Source organism: Schistocerca piceifrons, chromosome 3 (assembly GCF_021461385.2).
Source record: "Schistocerca piceifrons isolate TAMUIC-IGC-003096 chromosome 3, iqSchPice1.1, whole genome shotgun sequence".
Classification (NCBI taxonomy): domain Eukaryota; kingdom Metazoa; phylum Arthropoda; class Insecta; order Orthoptera; family Acrididae; genus Schistocerca; species Schistocerca piceifrons.
In genome coordinates, this window is record NC_060140.1 from 295,275,025 (window position 1) to 295,290,803 (window position 15,779).

At 43.4% G+C, this 15,779-nt stretch overlaps 1 protein-coding gene across 2 annotated transcripts in view; it reads left to right on the forward strand.

The window, feature by feature from the left end:
- LOC124789971 (receptor-type tyrosine-protein phosphatase N2) overlaps positions 1 to 15,779 on the forward strand; it is a 444,282-nt gene that overhangs the window by 205,845 nt on the left and 222,658 nt on the right. For both annotated transcript variants that reach the window (XM_047257507.1, XM_047257508.1), the window contains exon 2: positions 9,786 to 9,839. In XM_047257507.1, the coding sequence (XP_047113463.1) occupies positions 9,786 to 9,839 (54 nt within the window). The remainder of the gene's footprint in view (positions 1 to 9,785; positions 9,840 to 15,779) is intronic.

A 15,779-nucleotide genomic window follows, 5' to 3' on the forward strand; every position in this document is an offset into this window, starting at 1 on the left:
CAACTACAAACCGACAAAAATAAACTTAGTATTTACGGAATTGTGATACAAATATTCAGAGATGGCGTAGAAGGGGAACTATATTAATTCTGGATAGGGAAACCTCGTTCGGAAGGACAGTCGAAAGTTATATGCTAAAACGAGAAAATTTCAAATTTATCGTCGATATGCTGACGATATAATAATTTTTTGTGGCCCAGTGGCACGCTGCAAGTCTTTCAGTTGCACGCGATTTCGGCGACATGCGTATCCCTAACCTGCCGCACCTATCCAACCTGGCAAAGAGGACCTACAGTTTAACGTGGAAGCCGAAGAACGTGTCGTATCTAGCGACTCTTCATATTGTTGAGAGTTGAAGGTTCCCAGACACGTGCTTTACCGCTAGACCACCAGACCCGTCATCAGCTGCCGATTATGAATATCCAAGTAGACACATTTTTAGGATAATTTTTTATCTGTCCAGCTTGCACAAGATGCTACAATCACAACAGCCCTTATAACTAGCCTCCTTCAACTTCAATGCAGACATGACGTCGTAGCGCTTGCTAGCATTATGAAAAACGGGGCGAAATCGTCGTGTGCCAAAGTAGCTTCCGGCATACTCTATCACAAGGTTATAGGAGTGTTGTCATTCACTATATGGAGTGCAAAAGTGACTCTGTTCATACGTCTTTAGGAAGGTGTTTGTGGATTATGCTGTTGTACGACTACATAGGCAAGTGGGGAAGTCGTAACCCAGACAGTTTCAACGAAATTCAGGAAGAAATGGAGAGGAACGACACTCTGTGGAGAGATGAGCATAAACATACACTTCCTAACATCGTGTCGGGCCTCCTTTTGCCCAGCGCTGCGCAGCAACTGGGCGTGTCACGCACTCAACAAATCGTTGGAAGTCCCCTGCAGAAATATTGAGCCATTCTGCCAGTGCAGGATTTTGTGCACGAACTGACCTCGATTACGTCTCACAAATGTTCGATGCGACTCACGTTGGGAGAGCTGGGTGGCAAAATCATTCGCGCGGGCTGTCCTGAATGTTCTTAAAAGCATTCGCGAACAATTGTGGTTCGGTGACATCACCCATCAAAATTCCATCGTTGTTTGGGAACATGAAGTCCATGAATGGCTGCAAATAGCCTCCAGGTAACCGAACATAGCCATTTCCAGTCAATGATCGGTTCAGTTGGACCTGAGGAAATAGTCCATTCCACGATAACACAGCCTACATCATTATGGAGCGACTACCAGCTTCCAAAGTGCATTGTTGACAACTTGGACTCATGGCTTCGTTGGGACTGCTCCACAGTCGAACCCTACCGTCAGCTCTTAGCAAGTGAAATCGGGACTCATCTGGCCAGGTCACAGTTTTCGTCTAGGGTCCAGCCGATATGGTCACGAACCCAGGAGAGGCACTGCAGGCGATATCGTGCTGTTAGCAAAGGCACCCACGTCAGTCGTAGCCCATTGACACCAAATTTAACTGATACGTTCGTCATACGTCCCACATTGATTTGTGCGGTTATTTCACACATTGTTACTTGTCTGTTAGCACTGACAACCTCAGGCAAACGTCGCTGCTCTCGGTCGTTAAGTGAAGTTCACCGGCCACAGCGATGTCCTTAGAGGTAACGCCTGAAATTTGGTAATCTCGGCAAATCCTGACACTGTGGATTTCGGACTACTGAATTCCCTAATGATTTCCGAAATAGAATGTCCCATGCATCTAGCTCCAACTACTATTCCGCGTTCATGGTCTGTTAATTCCGGTCGTGCAGCCATAACGACGTCGGAAACCTTTTCGCATGTATCACCTGAGTACAAATAACAGCTCCGCCAATGCACTGCCCTTTTATACCTTGTTTACGCGATACTACGCCATCTTTATATGTGCATATCGTTACCCCATGACTTCAGTCATCTCTGTGTAATTAAATTTTACTTTTCGTGGACAAATTATTGTCATTGATCGATTACACAATTTATGCTGAATCAAGGGAAACATTAAGTTAAATTGTCTGTCAATATGCAGCTGGAGTTAATTTAAGTGTAACGACATAAGAAAACTGTTTACGGGATAGTCAGATACAAGACTAAGATTCACTGGAGGAGCTGCAAGGAAATGTAATGTTCCCACTAAATAAATGGCTCATACCTCACTTTTACCGTGATGCTTGAGTATTGCTAGTGAGAAAGCGGGTAGCGTTAACAGAGAAGATAGTCTACATAAAAAGAAGAGAAGCACGTTTCGTTTGTGATACTTTTAGAAACCACGGAGGGAGCTTCAGGAAACAGAAGCACTGTGCGTCACGGGGAGTTTTGCTATTAAAAGTAAGTTATTTTTAAGAGCCACTAGGAGCTATTCATGAAACAGATCACTACCAGTTTCGATCAACCGATCGTCAGCAGGAGCCTGTATAACAACTGAGGAAACAAATGAAATACATTCAGGCAAACACATGTGGTGAACATGCTCATGCGTATTCTTGCATTCATAGATGATCAAAGGTACCTCGTGCGTTTTCTCCGTTGTTATAAAGGTACTTCTTGACGCTCGGCTGATCGAAACTAGTGGTGACTAAAGGTTCATTGAATCAGCAGCTCTTGAACTTGCTCAAATATGAGTTTCTTCAAATATTTACGAACTTTACGAGTTGTGGAGCAACGACAGCACGATGGTTTAATGTTAAAAGTTCTAAGAAGTCAGTAAAAATATTACTTACTCCAACAAGCTTGCTGCGAAAGGAACATGATGGTAAAGGGAGACAAATTCGAGCAGACACGAAGGCTTACCGAGTCATCCTCCGCCGCTCCATTCGCGAAGGGAACCGGGTTGCGGTTGGTGTGGGTGGGTGAGGTGCTGGGAGGAAGGGGGGGGGGGTGGAATGAACACCGCAAAGTAGCTTATGGAGTATTGATATAGTCTGAAAAAACGCCTATGAGTGATAGATTGCCTCTGTTGTTGTGGTGTTCTATGCATCCACGCTGATGTGTCCTGTGTAAGACCCTTCATCTCTGCATAACTACCATGACCTACAACCATTTTAACCGCGAGCATTGGTCTCCCTAACAACTTCCCACACTGTCCTCCATCACTAAACCGACGATTACTTGACGCCTGAGGATGTGACCTGTCAACCGATTCCTTCTTTTCGTCAGGTTCTGCCATATATTATCTGTTACTCATTTAGATTCAGCACCTCCTCATTAGTTATTAGAGCGGATCTGCAGCATTCTTCTATTCTCTTCTTATCTGAACAGTTTATCGTTCACGTTTCGTATAAGTACAAAGTTACGCTCGGTACAAATAGTTCCAGCAAACACTTGGTAAGATTTAAATTTATGTTCGACATTAACTAGTTTTTCAGAAGTGCTTTTCTTGGCGCTGCCGGTCTACATTTTATATCCCACCCATTTCTGGCATCATCACTTCTTTTGGTGTTCAAATATCAAAACTTATCTACTGCTTTTAATGTCTCTTTACTTAATCTAATACCTTCAGACCACCCGATTTAATTCGGCTACATTCCACTACCGTTGTTTTAGTTTCGTTGACATTCTTCTTATAACCTATTTTCAAGACACTATCCAATCCGTTCAGCTACTCTTCCGCATCCATTGCCGTCTTTGACAGAATTACAATTCCATCAGCCAGCCTCAAAGATTTATTTCTACTCCCTGAACTGTAATTTCCTTCTGAAATTTCTCCCTGCTTTTCCCTCACAACTCGCTCGTTTTATGGATTGAATAACATCACTGGGGTAGGCTGCAGCTCTGTCCACTTCCTACTGAGCTACTGCTTGCCCTTCCATGTCCTTCGACTTCCATAAAACCTGTACAAGTCCACTCCCTGTATTTCACCCTTGCTACTTTTACAGGATGGAATTCTTGCCGGCCGTTGTGGCTGTGCGGTTCTAGGCGCTTCAATCTGGAACCGCGTGACCGCTACGGTCGCAGGTTCGAATCTTGCCTCGGACATGGATGTGTGTGATGTCCTTAGGTTAGTTAGGTTTAAGTAGTTCTAAGTTCTAGGGGACTGATGACCACAGAAGTCCCATAGTGCTCAGAGCCATTTGAAATTCTTCGGTTAGTAAGTGCTAATTCTCAGCCGTCGGCACTCGCTAGTGGTGATTGTGACAATCTGTTGAATCCGGTGGGTCTGTAGGAGAGTGGAATCTCACGGAGCAGTATGTGGTGTTCCAGGAAGGGACGGTGGTTGGAGGATGGGGAGGGAGGGGGGTGGGATGACGCAGGAGCTCATCAAGAACGCTTCCCCCCCCCCCCCCCCCTCCCTGCCTTGTCCTGCGTGGGCACTTTGCCAGCCAGCATCACTCCTTCCGCCTTTTGTTCCCATTTGTTCTGGCCCCGGAGCTGCTTTTAACGGATATTACTGCCTCCGAGACGGTAATTATGACGAAAGCTTTCGGACAAAACAGGCGACCGCTGCTCTCTGTCGCAGATTCTCCTTTCCTTACCCCTTCTCAACCTGTATGTGCAGTCCACCTACGCTACCTAAGGATATGACGTTTCATGTAGTACCTTTGCTAGATCTGCGCTACTATTTTTTATTCTTTCTTTCACTATCTATTTCTTCCGCCCCCCGGTAGCTGAGTGGACAGCGCGGCAGAATGTCAATCCTAAGGGCCCGGGTTCGATTTTCGGCTGGGTCAGAGATTTTCTCCTCTCAGGGACTGGATGTTGCGTTGTCCTAATCATCATCCTTACATCCCCATCGATGCGCAAGTCGCCGAAGTGGCGTCAAATCGAAAGACTTGCACCCGGCGAACGGTCTACCCAACCGGAGGCCCTAGTCACACGACATTTACATTTTTTTTACTATCTGTTTCCACTTAAGTAAGGTTCTTGAAGCAGATAAAGTAAAAAGTACACAAATTCTGCAAATCGCTATCATTTCTTTGGTATCGGATGCCACAGTCACAAATGTACGAAAAGATAAATCCATTTTCAATCTAGCTTTAGACACTCATTTATTTCAGACATTTAGCTGGTTCCAGCTATGTGCCATTTTGAAGTGCTTACTCATGAGTGATATTTAAACCATTGACGGGTATGGAACGTTAGTTTCAAAAATGGTTCAAATGGCTCTGAGCACTATGGGACTTAACTTCTGAGGTCATCAGTCCCCTAGAACTTAGAACTATTTAAACCTAGCTAACCTAAGGACATGACACACATCCATGCCCGAGGCAGGTTTCGGACCTGCGACCGTAGCGGTCGCGCGGTTCCAGAGTGTAGTGCCTAGAACCGTTCGGCCACTCGGGCCGGAGAACGTCAGTTTCGTTCGAGTCTGCTACGACAGGAATTATAATTTAAACTAGCGACCCGCCCTGCTCAACATGGTAGTACTAACAAGCAAACATCACCAACCCGACCTCATACTTCAAGGAGAAGAAAGTACGGGTTGTTCAAGAAGTCTCTCCGCAGTGCCATATGATTGTTAGCCGCGCGTGCCGTATGCCGCAGTGAATATACCGAAATGAAACTCAGTGAAATACAAGTTATTATTTACTAAATATTCATTTTTACTGAGATAAACGAAACCGTGGAATGTTGGGAGAGTTCACTTGAAGGGAAGTAACCCAGGCAGCCGAAAAATCATATGGCACGCGCAGCTAACAATCGTATAGCACTGCGGAGAGACATTTTGAACACCCCGTATAACGACACTCAAATGAAAAAGAGAAAGATCGGGAAAAAATACGTTCACTGTTTATTATTTCAAAAGTAATTGCCATAACTGTTCATATAATCATCTCAGACAAGAGGTCAATGCGCCCATGGAAAAATGTTTGCGACTGCCTACGAAACAATGATTGTACCCAGGAGAGTAAATCGACTGCCGCGAAAGTCTTTCTTCAGACCTCCAAAAATATGGAAGTCGCATGAGGAGAGGTCGGGTGTGCATGAAGGATGTGTAACTGTTACCCAGCGAAACTTCTGCAGCGTACTCGAAACAACAGTGGCAATTTGTAGGCGGGCAATATCGTTCCGTAAGCAACCGAAAACATTTTTCGATAAAGGCGTTAAACGTCCTGTCTCGCAGTGCGATAGCTATATTAGCAGTAATGGCGATTACTTTTGGAATAATGAATATTTCACTTACTGTTTCGCATCTGGCCGCCCGTTGTGACCGAGCTGTTACGGTTGCAGGTTCGAATCCTGCCTCGGGCATGGATGTGTGTGATGTCCTTAGGTTAGTTTGGTTTAAATAGTTCTATGTCTAGGGGACTGATGACCTCTGATGTTAAGTCCCATAGTGCTTTTATTTTGCATCTGTATCATTCTTATTTGACTGTCCCTTACAGCCATGCAAGACATCTGCCCCAGCGATCGATCCCGCGCGAAAATCTGTTCCATAATTCTGATAGCACGCAGTTACGACCTTCTGACGAACGGCTTTTAAATTTCACGAGCGCGAGTTGTTTGTCAGTCGCTCCGCCGCACTGCAGCCGTCTGAAGCCCTAGCGCGAAGTGTACAACATAGTGTTAGCCAGAGCCCTTCTATTCATGGAATGCTGAAGGGGAGGGAAGAGGAGGGAGGAGGTGGATACATCTGCCAAATGTTTTATGAAATCTTGTTCAAGAACGCATGTTAATCTTCGCCAAAAGTAGGTACTTAATGTGACTAGGACACATAATATGTCAACCTCACGAACACATATGTTGAGTATTATTATATACACCTGAATAGAAATATAGTAAATCTAAGTAACTGAATAACTATTATGAAATGAAGATAATTATTTTCGATTTGCAATTTAATCATAGCAATCACGTTAGCGGGTAAAGCATCTCTTGCATATGTATTCACTTTAATATTGTCAGCTTTAAAATCCAAAGAAAATAACGCATAACAATGGAGTTAGTAGTGAAATAGACCTCCGCTGCTTCTTAATTGACACACTCATTCGTTTCATTAATTTACACTGCATTTGTGAATCACAACATAAAAATGTTCAAAGCAAAGAAACCTTTGTGATAAGCTACTTTGACCTAAAGAACAAGGCACGTTACGGAAGTATTTCACAAACCTCTTACTCGCTCCACTGGACAGTACTTCGCGCTCTGCCTTAGGCGTCTGCATTAGGGCGGAGTGAGTGACAAAGAACCGGTGGGAGAAAAATTTAAATGCTGTATATTTGAAAGGTCGTATGGGTACTAGCAGAATTACGGCCTAAATTTTCGCGCTGAGCCGATTGCTGGGGCTGGTATTTTTCAAGTGTGCTTTTTTCCCCTCAAAATATGAGGTCGAATTGGTGATGATTGCCCGCAGCTACTTAGGGCCGGACGACTTGTCTGGGGTAACGATAAATGTGTTTACGGGCCACTTCGTAGTACTATACTTGAAATTCAGATGAAGTGTTAGGTGACTGAATGTCATGACTTCCATATACCTTAAAAAACTGAAGCAGCTCGCTCCAGGATAGCGCTCAGGAGGCGTGAAAATTATATGTTCCTTATTTAACTTACGTTTGGAGTGACGTCTCGTGACCATGGTGCGAACACATTATGATTTAATTAATATCTTTACAACCAATGTAAATATTCTTTGTGAATGATGAGTGTACATGTGTGTGTGTGTGTGTGTGTGTGTGTGTGTGTGTGTGTGAGAGAGAGAGAGAGAGAGAGAGAGAGAGAGAGAGAGAGAGACGGACAGACAGAGAGAGAGAGAAAGATATTGGGTATATACTTCAGTTTGTAGCTTATCGTGTATCGGAGACTGGCTGAGTGCACCATGTCCGAAGGCCACCAATGGCGCTAAATAAAAAAAAATAAAAAAGCACTTCTGATCTGTATATGTAGCCCGTGCCAACATTTCTCTTGTAAACGTCACTGCGTAATTATTCATTCTTCAGACTCATTGTCGCAGTATTTTACCGTAAATTCTATGCGACAGACTTTTTAGGCCCTGCCACTCAGATAATGGTGTTCACATGTAGATTTGATTCAAGGAAAGCAGAAAGCTGAGAGAAGAGTCATCTGCTGGGCTGTTAAAACAACTCTCTTTAAGTAAACGAATCAATGCCACGTTCCTTGCCGATTTTGCCGTAATTTGTCGAAAACAATTTTCCTTTTTGCCTGACAAACTAAAAACCATAGATTTCGGATTCACGTGTTTTTTTGCTGTGCAATTGCTCTTAAACGATTGCTCATGATACTTCGAAGTTAAGTAACTCGCTTCCCGCTCTTCGACGAATGTGCAATTCATTATGAATCCGAATTGAGATTGCAAATATAAGGGAAACAGAAAGTGACAGTCTGAAACTGACGTCTCTATTTAAATGGGCCCCCAACCGTCTTAGAAGTCTTTCGAAATTTCTCGAGTCATCCACATGGTTGGTTGAATTCCAATCCATCCTCTGTTTTTAAGGTGACAAGAAGATTGTGCCCAAGTCTGTTTCCTTCTTTAAGACGCTCACGAATCCACCAACATTTATGAGCAATGCTCTACATATCGGTTGATGCAATTTTGATTTATGCTGCTGCACACTAAATATAGCTAATATGAAAGATAAATCGAGGAAGATAGACAGATAGAAGTTAGGTGACAGACGTACATGTCATGTGAGCACTTGAAAATGGCACGTCGCCGGAATCAGCTGGTCGTGTGAAGCAAGTGATTGTGATATAGCCAAGTTGGGAAACGGAATTGTCTTTCAGTCGCTATAGAGTTGCTCGTAAGGTTGCATTTATTGTACACTGCGTTAAAGTCTCTTCACAGTCCACTCACGGACGGAGGTGTAAACAATTATTGATTGTATGACTTCATTCGAGTGGATAAGTATCAGACATAAAATTCAAAGTCCAGGGTACAACCTATAGTAGATTCAGGTGCTTCGGCCTGGAATCTCATTGATTGGAGTAGAATTGTCTTCAGTGATGAGTCCCGCTTCGAAGTGAGCCACAATGACCAGGAAGACAATCTGGAGACGCCCCGGACAGTGGTGGTATACCAACTGGGCTGTCGCTTGCCATACTGCCCCATAGCCAGGAGTGATGGTCTGGGGTACCATTTCGTTTTTTATCAGTAACCATTCTCATCCTTGGCACCCTTACAGCACACCAATATGTCGACGATATTACATGCTCCGTTTCGTTGTCCTTCATGGCAAACCACAGTGGACTTACATTACACCAAAATAATCCCCGCCCCAAACGGCGACAGTTTCTACTGATTGTCTTCCTGCTTGCCAAAACCTGCCGTGGCCGGCTAGTTCCCCCCAATTGAGAACGTTTGGGGCATTATGGACAGGGCCCTACAACCAGCTCAGGATCTGGCAATCTACAGCTGGACAGAATTTGGTACGATATCCCCTAGAAGAATAGCCACCTGCTCTGTCAATCGACGCCAAGCTGAATAACTGCCTACATAAGGACACAGAAGTGGAGCAACGCGTTATTGACTTCTTCTATTTGTAACGTTCTTCCTCTTGAATAAATATCCAATTTTTCTGAAATTGTAATCATTTGTTTGTCTGTACATGTACATCACATCTACCGATTTCCGTCCCATTCGGATAATCACTCCGTGGTGACTTTTTTTTTCTTTTTTGTTAATGTGTATCACAGCCATAGCAATAAATGCAACAAAATAATGACGACATCAATATCGCACCAACAAGAGAATGGAAACTAATTTGGTAGCTAATTGATGTATTCACAAGAGCTACTGTGATGTCACTGCATAGTGCAAAGATTTCTATAAATTTTGGAACGCAAATAGTAACATCAGGAATAAATACTGACTCTTTTTCTCTTTTCTGTTTTAGGTTGCATGTTCAGCCCCGGGGTGTGTGATGATCCATCTGAATGGTGTTTTGATGGTAAGTAATCAGTCTTGCAAACAATGAAATTATCACAGATCAAAATTTCGTATTCTACAGCAGGTCTCGCACACATTAGCAGCTAGGATTTAATGCAGTCGTGCACTTCACAATCTCATAAAAGATCTAGTTTTTCACTATAAGATTTATGAGTCGTAATGGATCGATCGAGCTACAAAGCTGAATGGGAATAATAACTGGGAATACGAAATAGAATAATCACATACTTACAACTGTCGGTAAAATAAATTGTGCCTTTCATCTATTGGTAGAATACTAAGAAATTACGGTTTGTTCAAATGGTTCAAATGGCTCTGAGCACTATGGGACTCAACTGCTGAGGTCATTAGTCCCCTAGAACTTAGAACTAGTTAAACCTAACTAACCTAAGGACATCACACACATCCATGCCCGAGGCAGGATTCGAACCTGCGACCGTAGCGGTCTCGCGGTTCCAGACTGCAGCGCCAGAACCGCGCGGCCACTTCGGCCGGCCTACGGTTTGTCCACGAAAGAGATTAATTACAAAATACTTGTACAGCCTACAATGAAACGAGAGCAACGCATATGGTCACAAACTTGTTTGTTTTGTTGTAGAGTGTACCTGATATATTGAAACGTTTCAACTGTCTGACATTCGATAAGAACGTCTAATATCTTAGAAAAATTCCACCTTTCGCAGCAGAAACTGTGAAAATTACTCAGGCTCTACGTACTGCTTCTGCAGACAGTGTAAAGATAAAATAAGAATAACAACAGCTCCCGCAGAAGCAAAAGCATTAGTTTAGGGATTACGAGGGCTTTATCGATAGGAAAAAGATAAAAAATTGATGGATATTTTTCCTTCGGAACACTCTACAAATGAGAAAACGTTTATTTATGAAAAGTTTATTCTAACGTGAAGGAATCGGTGTTATATTCAATCACTTCCTATTTTAGTGTCAGTGGTTAATTTTCCTGTGGGCCATACTTAAGCAGCTCTGTGTGACTCTACACAATTGTAAAGGTCTGGGACTTTATAATGGGTCAGTAAATCTCCAATTCCTTAAAGAATCGAACTGCAATGTATAGCCGCCGGTTGTGGCCGAGCGGTTCTAGGCGCTTCAGTCTGGAACCGCGCTGCTGCTAGGGGCGCAGATTCCAATCCTGCCTAGGGCATGCGTGTGTGTGATGTCCTTAGGTTAGTTAGGTTTAAATAGTTCTAAGTCTAGGGGACTGATGACCTCAGATGTTAAGTCCCATAGTACTTAGAGCCATTTGAACCATTTTTGCAATGTATAAAACACTTCCAAATGTCTCATTACTTTGCAAATGAGTTAATGCATTAATATTTTGACATTAAGGATGTAATCTAGAAAAAGTTTTGAAAAGGTTTGAAATTGTGTGTCAGGTTTGTTGGAAGTCGCTAAGTACTCTCATTGTCAAACACTAGTTGAATATAATCTGGGTAATTTTAAGCAAAAACTATTTTTCATGTATCTGAGTGTTTATGACGAAAACTGTCCTGCCGTTCCCTAAGCTCGGTGCACCCTTAGATACCTGTGATACCGGTGCGACGGTGCGGTATTCGCTCTTGCTTTCGTTGGAAGTGTAGCAATTACACGATTTGCAAAATCTGAACTTCCCCAGTTTCGCAGGTTTCATTCACGATCTTTATGGCTTCTGTTCCGCCATTTGACCTGATGCGAAAGAGTTCCGCCGGTACTTCATCAGTTCTTGGACATTTGTTCATTATGAGTTCGTAAAAAGCGTTTTGAAATGCAAAGGTAAGGATGAGTCTCCCCTATCAGCTTTTTGTGCTGCGTCGACATTTGCAGTTGGCTTATTTCTCCAGAAAAGTGTTAATGTTCTCCAACCTTGAAACTACGTAGCAGATTAAAACTGTGTGCCGAGCAGGGAATCGAAACTGGGACATTTCCCTTTCGCAGACAAGTGCTCTACCGGCTAAGTTAAACAAGCACGACTCAGTACCCACTCTCATACCTTGACTTCTGCCAGTGCCTCTTCTTCTACCTTGCAGACTTCACAGAAATTCAGTCTTTAGAGCATTTCCCCGCCAAAGGCAAAGGTCGAGGTTCGAGTCCCGGTCTAGCACACAGTCCGGAAGTTTCAAATCAGAGCGTCTTTGCATTTAAGTGAAAATTCGTTCTGATTCACCAAGTCTTGTTTCTATCATCTCCTCTTATTGTGTAGTTCCATTACCCAATTATATTTGTCATCTCTAATCACTGTGTTCCTTGTTCCGCCCTCCGTAATAGAGAAACTGTTTATTAGTCAGCAACGACTATACTCTCAATCGCATGCGCTTGGAACTGCCGACTCAACACCTAATGCAAAGTATTCGTTACTCTTTACTTTCGTTAAAGATCACCATTACGTATCAAGCCTCTGACATACTGTTACTGAGAAGTGAGTGCATAGCTCTTTGGTGACAAAGTAATAGTGTTATCTGTAAGGGAGGAAGTGACTGCAAGTACACTCTATTTAAAAATATCGGCGACTGAGGGTGATGGTTCAAATGGCTCTGAGCACTATGGAACTTAACATCTGAGGTCATCAGTCCCCTAGAACTTAGAACTACTTAAAGCTAACTAACCTAAGGACATCACACACATCCATGCCCGAGGCAGGATTCGAACTTCCGGACTGAAGCGCCTAGAACCGCTCGGCCACCGCGGCCGGCACTGAGGGTGACTCGGATTACCAATCGTAAACTTGTAAGTCTCTAGAATCAATGTGACATTTACTAACAACATATCTAACAGAATAGTACAGGCACTCGTAAATCCTGCAGCAAGTAAGAAAACCATCAGGTTGCCCTCCATGGGGTGGGTGCACGCAGCGACTGTGGTTATATTGGGTTAGATAGAGCAGCAATCAGTCGTAGAATTAAGTTGCTTTAATATGACATTTATAGTTACAACGCAGGTCAGATTTCGACCTGTGTCAGGTCATTATCAAAGCAGTGCGGAATTGTAGCAGTTGTTCGTGCTCAAGTGAATGCTTACACCCATAATTGGCGTAAGCATTCACTTGAGCACGAACAACTGCTACAATTCCGCACTGCATTGATAATGACCTGACACAGATCGAACTCTGATCTGCGTTGTGACTATAAATGTCATATTAAAGCAACTTAATTCTACGACTGATTGCTGCTCTATCTAACCCAAGTAAGAATACATCTTCCATGATAATTCTGGAGTATCGTAAGGTGCCCTACAACACAGACATACACTAAGGTGACAAAAATCATGGGTACCTCCTAATATCGTGTTGGACCTCCTTTTGCCCGACCTAGTGTAACAACTCGACGTGGCATGGACTTAACATGTCGTTGGACGTTTGAGCCATGTAACCGTCCATAATTGCGAAAGTGTTGCCGGTGCAGGATTTTATGCACGAACTGACTTCTCGATTATGTTCTATAAGTTATCGATGGGTTTCACTCTGGGCGATCTGGGTGGCCAAACCATTCGCTCGAATTATCCAAAATGTTCTTCGAACCATGCGTGAATCGTTGTGGCGCCGTGGCATGGGGCATGGTCATCCATAAAAATTCTATCGTTGTTTTGGAACATGAGGTTAATGAATGGGTGCAAATGGTCTCCAAGTAGTCAAACATAAACAGGAACCAAATCCATTTCACATAGACACAGCCCACACGGTCATGGAGCCACTGCCAGCTTGAACAGAGCCTTGTTGACAAACTGGGTCAATGGCTTTATGGGGTCTGCGCCACACTCGAACCATACCATTAGTTCTTACCAACTGAAATCGGGACTCATCTGACCAGGCCACTGTTTTCCAGTCGTCTAGGGTCCCAGCGACATGGTCAACAGTCCAGGAGAGGCGCTGCAGGCGGTGTCGTGCTGTCAGCAAAGGCACTCGAGTCGGTCGTCTGCTGCCGTAGCTCTTTAACGGCAAATGTCGCTCCACTGTCCTAACGGATACGTTCGTCGTACATCCCTCATTGATTTCTGCGGTTATTTCGCGGAGTGTTGCTTGTCTGTTAGCACTTACAACTCTACGCAAAGGCCGCTGCTCTCGATCGTTAAGTGATGGCCGCCGACCACTGTGTTGTCCGTGATGAGAGGTGATGCCTGATACTCTATTTTCCCGGCACGCTCTTGACACTGGATCTCGGAATATTGAAATCCCCACGATTTCCGTAATGGAATGTCCCATGCGTTCAGCTGCAACTATCATTCCGCGTTGAAAGTCTTTCAATTCCCCGTCGGTTAGCCATAATCGCGTTGGAAACCTTTTCACGTGAATTGCGGGAATACAAATGAGAGCTCCGCCAATGCACTGACCTTTTATACCTTGTGTACGCGATACTACTGCCATCTGTATATGTCTATATCGCTATCCCACAACTTTTGTCAATTCAGCGTATAAGTACTGATACCTCATAGGTTTCAGTAGACGACTAAGCGAAAACTACTAGATATGCAAAAAATAAACTAATATTAGTGGACAGATCATTTCTCCAAGCTTTTAACTCACATTAAGGTGCCCAGTATGAGCACCATCTGATACACAGCGAAGTTCAATATGTGCGCACAATTTATTTAAGTTGCTGACACAAATTGCCCGGGAAGGTGCGGCAGCAGCCTGCTTTGGAACTCTGTCCATTGGGTTGCCTATCTGCGGCAATACAGAGCGGAGATTAGTCTACGTGTTCTGTCTCACAAGCCTGGCCGTACCTGTCCCCTAGTGCAACTACGTCACGGCGCGTATTACGAATCGAAACTTGGGGAGATGCTTTATCCACTGATACAAGTATTTTTAACGTATGTCTTTTAGTTTTCGTGCATACGTCTTCTGAAACCCTGAAAGTACTTATACACTGACGGAAAAGAAAATACCAACACCATGAAATAAATAACATATAGTAATGAAATTCTCTTTTGCCTAGGTAACACATATAATTAAATTTGCAAGATCACGGGTTAATGTAAGCGCGAGAAAAGTCACTGCAAATGTGAAATGCTGGTACATTAATAACCGGTATAACATTAACAATCGGTATAACCGCCAGAATTTTGAATGCAAAATTCTGTTGCATCATCAAGGTCTCGGAGAAAATTGCAACAGCATCAAACTCACTTTATTATCTGCAAATAAATTGCGAAAGATAAGTTCAAAGAAAACTCGCTAGTGCACTGCGTCCCTCATACACCAGGCTGAATTATATGAACTCATTGAGCGTCTTCATTCAAAATTCTAATCTGGATGCCGTAAGGTAAGGGAAGTTTCTGAATGAGGCAAATAATGAATTTATATGTAAATTAAATTGACTGAAGCTGTAAATGAGAACGGAACCAAGTACGCGATTCACCCCAGATGGCTGTGTTCACACACTGAAACAGAATGACTTTAAAATCGGTCTGTACAGTAACCCAAAACCACATTACAAAAATAATATTCCATGTGGAATAAATACCTCATTTAAGGTAAGATAAGCTGCGCGTAAGTCGTTGAGGTTTAGGATGTCTGTCATTGAAATGGATTCGGAACCACATGTGCTGTATAAATGTCCTAGCTCCAAAAAAGACCCGCGTTTTGCACACGAAATTACAATACCGATAATTCACAAAACTTACGTGAAAACGAAACTAAACGCAATAGGTGAGCAACATACAACTCACCATGTTACATACAAGTGTACTGCTCAGAACCTTCCATCTTGTACTGCAGACAAAGATCAGAATAACTGCTTAATATGGTGTACTACCAACGACGACGGAAGAAGTCATCGCGCCTCGCCCACCAACCAAAGACCCGCCAAGAGGCAGAATACGATTCTGTTTGTATGCTTAAGAGCCGCGTGACAAAGCTACCGCCTAGTGTTCCGATTGGCTCACAGGGTTCAAATACCTTAACGCCTCAGATGAGATCACTGCATTCTCACACTAACAAAGACGCTTTGCTCCC